General features: G+C 32.9%; 1 protein-coding gene across 5 annotated transcripts in view; it reads right to left on the bottom strand.

Moving 5' to 3' along the window:
• The window catches only part of KIAA1109 (KIAA1109 ortholog), a 245,993-nt gene that overhangs the window by 169,399 nt on the left and 66,538 nt on the right, over positions 1–10,056 (bottom strand). For 4 of the 5 annotated variants that reach the window (XM_023516561.1, XM_023516563.1, XM_023516564.1 and 1 more), the window contains exons 16-20: positions 4,724–4,879; positions 4,359–4,456; positions 2,987–3,165; positions 2,619–2,725; positions 1,270–1,478 (exon numbers count right to left, since the gene is read on the bottom strand). In XM_023516561.1, the coding sequence (XP_023372329.1) occupies positions 1,270–1,478; positions 2,619–2,725; positions 2,987–3,165; positions 4,359–4,456; positions 4,724–4,879 (749 nt within the window). Of the gene's footprint in view, positions 1–1,269; positions 1,479–2,618; positions 2,726–2,986; positions 3,166–4,358; positions 4,457–4,723; positions 4,880–10,056 lie in introns of those variants that run through there. The other variant, XM_023516565.1, reaches the window with a different exon arrangement.

The raw sequence follows: 10,056 nt of genomic DNA, 5'->3' as shown, positions 1-10,056 counted from the left end.
ATACACACACACATATATACCATAGAATATTACTCAGCTATAAAAGGAAATGAAATAATGTCATTTGCAACAACTTGGATGGAACTGGAGACCATTTCCTAAGTGAAGTATTTCTGGAATGGAAAACCAATACCATATATTCTCACTAATGAATGGGAGCTGAACAATGGTACAAATAAATATAAAGGACGTTATAAACCAAGGAGGGAGAAGGGTGGGAGGAGAGGTCTTTCCTATTAGGTACAATGAACACTGTTATGTTGACAGATACACCAAAAGCCCTGACACAAGCATTATACAAAGTATCCATGTAACAAAAATATTTGTACTCCCTTGGTATTTTGAAATTAGAAAAAAAGGAAACTGATGAAGTCCTCACATCTTTCCAAAAATAGTCTATCTTCATAATCACAATACAAACATCTACCTCCAACTGGTATCATACTGTGCAATTATTTTTCAGTGGAAAAATAATATCAAAATGAATGAACACTTGATTCATTTCTTGTTAGAGAAGGAATTCCTTGTTAGAAGTAGAAAATGTTAATTCAGAACCTACATTTGACATATTCCAAGGTAAATCTATCTTCATACATTTGCTTTAATTTTTAAAATAAAGCTACAAATCTTTGTTCATTATTTATCATAAAATTTTGCTATTTTAATGGATTCACGTGAAATATACTTTTACTGGTAACAATTATTCTCAGATAACAAGAAGTACTTCTGTTGCTGAATAATTAAAATGTGTTAAAATGTGTCCACATCTGTTTATCCTTCTAGCTATTCCTCTAGCCCAATGACTTTCAACTGGTGTGCCATGGAACACTAGAGTGCCATAAGAGGATCTCAGGAGTGCTGTGAAATGTTTAAGTATCATTAATTAAATTATTTTCAAAAGATGGTCAAGCACAGTAAGTATATTCTTTCTTTACTCTTTTTTGATCAACATAATTCCGTAGGTTCAAGTGTGCTGTGAGATAAAAAAGATTGAAAAACACTGATATAGCCTATCTAGTTCTACATCTAGAAAAGATGCTATTATCATCTTTATCTCCACCAACTAGCTTCATTACTAGATATACTGAACACTCAAAACAAGAAATGCTGAACTAAAAAGTACTATTTTTAATATATAAATTTGTAACTGGGTCTAGCATCCCAAGTCCAGTCACTGTGCATAATACAGCCTCAATACTTCAAAACTTCCAACTGGCCATTTTGAATGGTCTCAATTTTCAATTATCTAAGTTCTTTTTAAGATCATACCTTTATACACAAAAAGGCATTTAATAGCGGTCCATAGAGAGTGATCTGAGAATCTGGGGAAAGTTCCATTTCTACATGAAGTTTATCAGGTGGAAGTTCTGAGGGATCAATAGGTGGCCGTGAAGAAGTAGAAGGAGAAGAAACCACTCTGTCTGAGGTTTTCTGGGAAGGCCTTAATACAGATAGCATTGTTTCTTCCATTTCTGACACTAGAATAAATTGAGAAAAAAAAAAAAAAAGGTTAATGTTTGAAGCGGGACCTCTTAGAGAAGTTCTTTAAAGAAATATTCACTAAGAAATTTTATCTTGCCAATATGAAATCAACTAGTCCTTACATACTGCATAAAATTAAAACAGACCCAAAAGATCAATAATTAATAAAGCAAATAAAGAACAGACTTCATTGAAATACAAACACATATATACCCTGTATAAATCAGACTACACAGAATCAGTGAAACATTCCTGTTGATATAAGCGGTGCTCTCATTCACGACCTGCATATAAATCTGGGTTGCTACCAAACCTAAACTCTACTTGTCCATTAAACCACAAAGCTGTTTAAATAGCTATTCAAATACAGTGTGACATTACCAAGCCACCATACATATAAACTATGCAAACTATTCTTTGAAACTTAAAACTTACTGGAAAAATAGCAAAAAAAAAAAATCACTTAATTCTCATTCCTTTTAAGACACTGGTAATAAGGCAAATTAAGAAATCACAAATTATGTGATGTTGTCAAAATGCATTAAAGAACCTAACATTTCACAAAATCAAGCACTTTAATATATGGATTACGTACATCTTGCTTCATATTCCAGCCTGCTGCTTCTAATTTGGGAGACCTTTCAGAAAACTACCTATGTTTACTGGGTGTATTTTCTCAACCCTAAAATGAGAGTAAGATCTATCTCATAGAGCTATTGTAAGGATTAAATGAGATAACACAACCGAGAAAACTACTGGCCTAGTATTGGTACATAGTAAATGCTCCAAAGTTAGCTATAATTATTCCAAAATAAATATTTAAAAAATTATACATGGATATTATTATATCACAAGAATAAATGTATTTCTAAAATTTTTTTGATTTCCTTTTTTGTATCTTTGGTGATTATCAATCATAACAGCAGCTATTTCAAAGTACATATAATAGAACCTCTGTAAGCCCAAGGGACTGTAACAAACTGGTCAACATATGGAGGTGGACACCATAAGGAAGTAGGCCTATCGTACTAATTGATAACTTGTGATGTCTATGAAAATTAGGTCAACTTAAAGAGGTAGTAGGTAGAAAGGTGGTTAACTATGGAGGTTTTACTATATTTTATAAAAATACTTACATGATTGTTTCAGCTGTTCATCTGCCTTCTGTGGATAAATTGGATGCCATGTATAATCAATTGTAAGCATGACACTTGGGACAGTCCAGCATTCAACCCAACCAGCCCTTTGAATAATAAAAAACAAAGTGTATAGTAAGATACTTATTCCTTTAATTGTATGCAAAAACAAGTTTCTTATTAATTTTTTTTTTTTTGCAGTTTTTGACCGGGGCCAGGTTTGAACCTGCCACCTCCAGTATATGGATGGAGCCGGCACCCTCCTCCTTTGAGCCACAGGCACTGCCCTTATTATTAATTTTTTAAAGAGCAATAATTTAATCATATACAAGCATAAAATACTTATATCACTAATTTTATGTACTCACTTTTCCTGAGTAATGTTGCGCCACTTTGGTTTAACTGTTTTCTGGCCACTTTGACACTCAGCAGGAATACCAGCATCATGAATGATCTTATTTGGGTGGCAATTCTTTACCAGCATAAATAAGGAATATTTACTAGGGTGGCAATCTGGTAGAAACAAATGAAGATCAACATCTTCTCCCTAAAAAATAATTTATAATAACCCGAAGTAATAAAACTGATACATAAACAGGTTACTATTTATATTTATAGCCAAACCTATTACAACAACCTTGAAAATAAGTTATAAAGAGAATAAACATTTTAAATAGCAGATTTTACATCAAATAGTTATGTAAATAACTGGAGTAAGATTTTGCACTGGGGTAAGATTTTACATTGACTAAAACTAAATTTGGATTGAAAAATAAAGGGGAAAATATCATGAAGAGACATAGCATAGCTTTCACATAACAGTGAAAATATTATCTTCCATGAGTATCCAAGCAAACTTTATGTGAAAGTCAGTTTAATAAAACTAATTATAAGGTCAAGTGGCATATGCTGTATTTTTACTAATTCCTAAAATAGTATCTCCTTTGATTCTAGTAGGTATTGTTTCTTCAACTGTCTTTTAGTAATTCAGAATTGGCATATCAAAGAATCTTCACAGGTCCTCTATTCTTTGTTCATTTTGATGCCTAAAGTAGCATCGCAGAGTTAAAAAAGAATAGAGCATTAAACTCTGCTGCCCAGCAACCCACTAGTTACATAAACTCTCTTCCCCAGTTTTCTAATCTACAAATGCAGATAATTTTATCTACTTCTAGAGAGTTGTTCTGAAAATTAAATGAATTACTAACACAGGAAGTACATAGAACGGTCTCTATCAAGCACATAGAAAATGTATAATTGGTGTTAGCTGCTCCTTTTATAGTAACTATTTTTACCACCATAACCACTACAATTACTACTGATTGCCCATATCATACAATTAGGTGTTCTGCTGAATTCTGAAGTTAAAAATACATAAGAACTGACTTTCAGAGAAAAGAAAGGTGTTTTTGGTTATTTCTTGAATCAAATATAGGAAAGTGCAAAATTAGTTCACAGATCTAGTAAACATTAGAGCTAGAAAGGGTTTTTAACAGAACATGTAGACCAGCCACATAAGCTTAAGAGATTTTTTTTTTAATTGCTCGATGTTGGAGGAGTATGCAATTGAACAAAGAAAAGAGCAGGAACTTTGGGGCACTAAAGCTAGTGAACATCTGAGGAAAGAAAAAAATACCTTTGGTGGCAATGGGCTAGGGAGGGGAGAGTAAAGATAAGCTTTGGGAAATCAAAGTTAACTAAAAAAGTTGTGGTATAAACAATGAATCCAAATATACCTACTCTTAAAGAGAACCTGGTATTACATGTAGCTGGAACAAAGTCCGTAAAAGGCAACGAAAAATCAATGTTTAACGTTTCCCCACAGGCTGCCAGATATACTACGAAAAAAAAAGAAAAAAAGTAAATTAACATTAATGTCAATAAAATTTAAATTATAAAATTCCCTAAAATGCACAACTACATGAAATTAAATTACAAACATATTTGGTCCAGTAAAACTGAAATAGTCCATTAAGAGTCTCACAAGAAAATGAGGAGAAAAATTACTTCTAGTATCTAAAACTATAAAATCAATTCTAATTTTCTTGTTGATTATTTGTTGTAATGAGCAGAACATTTAACCTAATTCTTTTAAAATTTCTTACCATTTTCTTGTTGTTTAGTGGAACAGTCAATCCAATTGTGTTGATTAGCAGCCCAAATCATTTCAAATTGATGAAACATGATTTTAAAATTCCACGTATATGGAACAAATGAAAAAATATCTGGAGCACTATCACTGGACCAGTCTTGAATTAAATCTAAAAGTATTGGAGTAGGGGAGAGAAAGTAAACTTTATTGCAATTCAGAAAACAAAATTATACAGATTCTAATATTAGTCAAAAATTAATTTTTCTTTTGTAACTAAGAATCTTTTACACTGAAATATTTAAAGATGATTAAAATAAGAGTAAACAGTATATATATTGACAGTAAACAGATGCTTACTAATCACAGTTCCAAACAAGAAAAATTTTATAAATTTAACAAAGCTGTCATTTTTTTCACAAAATTTTAGAAGACAAAGAGGAAAAATAAATCACCTGATACTCTACTGCCTAAACAATCAAGACTGTGGATACATTTCCCCCAGTTATTTTTCTATGCAGACTTTGATACTATCCCACATGTACATATTTTATGTGTTGCTTTCTTCATTGAACTCAAATTTTTTCCATGTTATTTCACACATATTTACATAAATTTTTATCAAAGACATTTATTATGATTTACTTAATCATTTTCTTTTTTTTTTTTTTTACACTATACTAACAAGGATACCTAACCATTTTCTATATCTGGATATTTAGACTCTTTCCAAAGTTTTGTGTTATATATACTATTACCAGGTACTGTATATTTTTGGGCAAGATATTTTACATATTCAGGATTACTTCATCAGTAAAGATTTCTGAAGGAGAATTGCTAGATCAAAATTTAGGAAATTTTTCCAGGCTACTATAAACTATAGAACTGCTTTCTAAGAGAAGTGAATCCATACATACCTCTACCAGAAAGGTATGCTTGACTACTTATCTCATTGTGCCATCTCCTGCGTTATATTTCTTTCTATCTCTCTGTTTTTTGTTTTGCTTGGGTTTTAATTTTTTTTGATATTTAGTAACTTAAAAAATGGTATCTGTCACTGAATTTCTTAATTATTTACATGGTCGAACATTTTTTCATGTTGTTTTAGTCATTAAATAAGTATCTACTGAGCATCTACTAGGTGCCAGGCTCTGTTCTAGACTCTGGGATTGTAAAAGTGAATGTAACATAGACTTGGGCTTCCTAGAATTTATAATCATCTTTACTGATTGCTGTTTGGTTTTTTGTTGTTGTTGTTGTTGACATTATTTATTGCTTTTTAAAACTGTGCTCATATACTTAGTCTGTTTATCCTCTGGTACTTTATTTTTTAATCTCAATAAACAAATGCTTTTTTGTATAAAGATGTTAGCTCTAGTCTACTATGGTGATACCCACAATGTTTCCTCGGGCCTCCACATTGTTGGCATGCATTGTATACTTGCAGCAATAATGCCTTTCAATTAAAGCATTCCTATTAAAGGTGTAAAACTCATCTTTATACATTCACAGTGCGTAATACGGTGCCACATGTCTAACATTAGAACTTCATGTATGTTAATGTGTGTGTATATGCATATGTGAGAGAGAGAGAGAACCGGAAACAGTATTATAGCACCAACTTTGACAACAGTCCTAGGTTTAAACTCTGGCTTTATCATTTTACTAGTGATGTTATCTTTAAAAAACTGACTTAAATGCTACCAGTTTTATCTTTTCGAAAATCAAAACAACTTCACAAACTTATAATTATAATTTGGATGATTTATGTGAAGTTTTAACTAAGTAACTGATAAAGGATAAGCACTCCAAAAATTGTAGCATTTATTATTAAAATATTATAAGGAAAATTATAGGTAAAAACTATGACATATTTAAAGTAGTTGTCTTTGAATTTTTTTTTTTTAGAGACAGAGTCTCACTTTGTCACCCTCAGTAGAGTACTGTGGCATCACAGCTCACAGCAACCTCCAACTCCAGGGCTTACGTGTTTCTCCTGCCTCAGCCTCCAGAGTAGCTGGGACTACAGGTGCCCACCACAATACCCAGCTAATTTTTTGTTGCAGTTTGGCCAGGGCCGGGTTTGAACCCACCACTCTCGGTATATGGGGCCGGAACCATACTCACTGAGCCACAGTTGTCTTTGAATTTTAAAGGAGATCTTTAAACCAAAAAATATTATCTAAAAGCAATAATAAAGTCAGAAGTTCATAATATCACATGAGCCCATTTAAAATTTAGCTTCATGTACAGAAGCTGATGCACATAGAGAGAAATTCCTGGCTTACAAAAATGGTAAAATAAAATATAATGTGAAATTTCAATAATAACTAAATTAAATAGTATATAGTTTTATTATAGCAACAATAAAAAGCATATGGCTACAAGCAAGTCCTGTTAATAGCAAAAGAAAAATTCCACTTGCTAAATTCACTCTAAATATATTCTTATTTCATTCAACAAGCAATCACAGTGATTTATTATACTGTATAGTATCAATGCTCACCTCAAATCTTTAACTTTTAAGTGCCACCTTCCTGAGTCCATCCCAATGTTCTAACTTTATTCTTTAGCACAGCATCTAGCACATTAGAAATGCCCCCAAATAATCTCTAGAATCAGCCAACTCCACATACAAATTCATCATTCATCTGACTGATTTTCTCACTTTTCTCTCTCATAAAATCTACAGTTCAGCCTTTTTAGTCTAACTATTCTTTTTGAAGCAAAGTACTATCTTTTATAACCTATGTGCTACAAAAAAAAAAAACAAAACAAAACTCTTAACTATATTTACAGCCAGCATGATACTATACTACAGAGAAAGCACAGGATGTGCAGGTCAAAAATTGTTCTTTTTTTTTTTTTGAGACAGAGCCTCAAGCTGTCCCCCTGGGTAGAGTGCCGTGGCATTACAGCTCACAGCAACCTCCAACTCCTGGGCTCAAGCGAGTCTCCTGCCTCCGCCTCCCAAGTAGCTGGGACCACAGGCACCCGCCACAACGCCCGGCTATTTTTTGGTTGCAGCCGTCATTGTTGTTTGGCGGGTCCGGGCTGGGGATTCGAACCCACCACCTTAGGTGTACGTGGCTGGCGCCTTAGCCAGTTGAGCTATAGGCGCTGAGCCTCAAAAATTGTTCTTAAATGTCTCTTCCACATACTAGCTTCATGGCTTTGCCCAAAGCAAAGCCTCAAGTTCCTTATTGTTAACTCAAGGCTAGCTATAATAGCTATCCCTTTTTAGAGTTATGTGAACACAATATAAGCGAACATGTTATATAAATGACAAAATACTATGCAAATCCTAGTTAATATTAATGAGTTTATTTACAAAGACCATTTCAGACCTTCATGTCCTTCCTTACTGTCTCTGATTATCTTCACAGGACAGTGATTGTCTCTGTACTCAAGTCTCATATGCACTTGTTAGCTACACAATTCACACTTGTGTTCAAAATGTATACTATTTAGCATTGTTTTATATGTCCGTGTTTAACATACATGCCAATGTAATTAAGGCTAATAAAAAAATACAAAATAAGAAATGCTCATAAATTTTCTGCAGGCAGAGATATTTAATGTTTATTTTGAATCATTATTCATTTGAAACTTACAATGTATGTTAGCTGCATTTTGTCTATTTTGCACTTGTATTAGTTAAAAGACCGAGATATAATAGCTAGTAAAATAAACAGAAATTCAAATTATCTACTACTTATCATAGGAAACTAATATAATTTTATAAAGTTATTAGCTAATTCCTTCTTATTTAACAAATTTTACTAGTTGTTTATTTAATAACTTATTTAAAATTTCAATATGTCTTTTTTTGTTTGTTTTTGAGACAGAGTCTAAGTCGTTCTCGGTAGCGTACTGTGGCGTCAGAGCTCACAGCAACCTTAAACTCCTGGGCTCAAGTGATCCTCTTGTATCAGCCTCCCAAGTAGCTGGGACTATAGGCACTCACCACAATGCCTGGCTATTTTAGTTGTTGTTATTGTAGTTGTCATTGTTGTTTAGCAGGCCTGAGCCGGGTTTGAACTCACCTGTCTCAGCGTATGTGGCCACCGCCCTAACCACTGAGATACGGGCACCAAGCCAATGTTATTGTGTAATATTGTTTCCCTACTAGCTTCTACAACCTCTTTACTGATAAATATTAAAAATTATGGTGACAAAAATATTTTTATTAGGTGCCTCAACAACCATTTTAATATACACTTGTCTTTAAATTAAAAGCTATTCTCATTTCCAGATGGTTTTATCAAATAATATGGTTAGAGAAAGGAATTATTTTCCTGATGACTGACTACTTTAATCATCTGTACAACAAATTTAAAAGTTATTAATGTGGTAAGCTAAATTTAATCTGAAAAAAACCCACTAAGACTCACTTTATATTAAGTTGTTAGGCAAACACCCTATAAAGCATCAATCAATTGGTACTGGAGCTTTGTAATACAATTATATTGTTTTATTCTTCCCCCTTTTATTCTACCCCTATCAGAGTAAATCTAAGTTAATTTCATTATTCCCAGAAGTGCAGTGATGTGTCTTTGTTCCATGTCAAAATCTCTTAAGAACAATTCATCTTACTAACAAGCAGCATGAGAATGGCAGCTGAGGAATATCAGGGATTCCCTCACACCATAGACACAACTTGTTTTCTATAGAACTGTATCAATAGAGAATGTGATTCAAATACTATGACCAAGCATGCTCACTCCAATGTTAAACTAGTATTACTCTAATTGTCATCCTTTTTAAAAATTAATTAAGTTTGAAAAGTACTCTACAGAGCTATTTGTTATGCTATATAGCTTTTAAAAAAACTATAGAAGAACACTCCATCCCAAAGATGAAGAATATATATTCTTCTCATCAGCCCATGGAATATTCTCCAAAATTGATCATATCCTAGGACACAAAAACAAACCTCAAGAGAATCAAAAGAATGAAATTTTACCTTGTATCTTCTCAGACCACAAGGTGGAACTTTAAAGGTAGAACTCAACTCCAACAAAAAACGTTCAACCCCACACAAAGGCATGGAAATTCTCTACTAGGTATATATCAGAAAACCAAAAAACATACTATAACAAAGATATTTATACCAGAATGTTTATTGCAGCCCAATTCATAATTGCTAACTCATGGAAGAAGCCCAAGTGCTCATCGAACCAAGAATGGATCAATAAATTGTGGTATATGTACACCATGGAATATTATGTAGCCTTAAAGAAAGATGGAGACTTTACCTCTTTCATGTTTACATGGATGGAGCTGGAACATATTCTTCTTAGCAAAGTATCTCACGAATGGAAGAAAAAGTATCCAATGTACTCAGCC

Source organism: Otolemur garnettii, unplaced genomic scaffold (assembly GCF_000181295.1).
Source record: "Otolemur garnettii isolate 467f Iridium unplaced genomic scaffold, OtoGar3 scaffold00093, whole genome shotgun sequence".
Classification (NCBI taxonomy): domain Eukaryota; kingdom Metazoa; phylum Chordata; class Mammalia; order Primates; family Galagidae; genus Otolemur; species Otolemur garnettii.
Note: the sequence above shows the minus strand (reverse complement) of the source record. Positions and strands in the feature narration are given on the sequence as shown.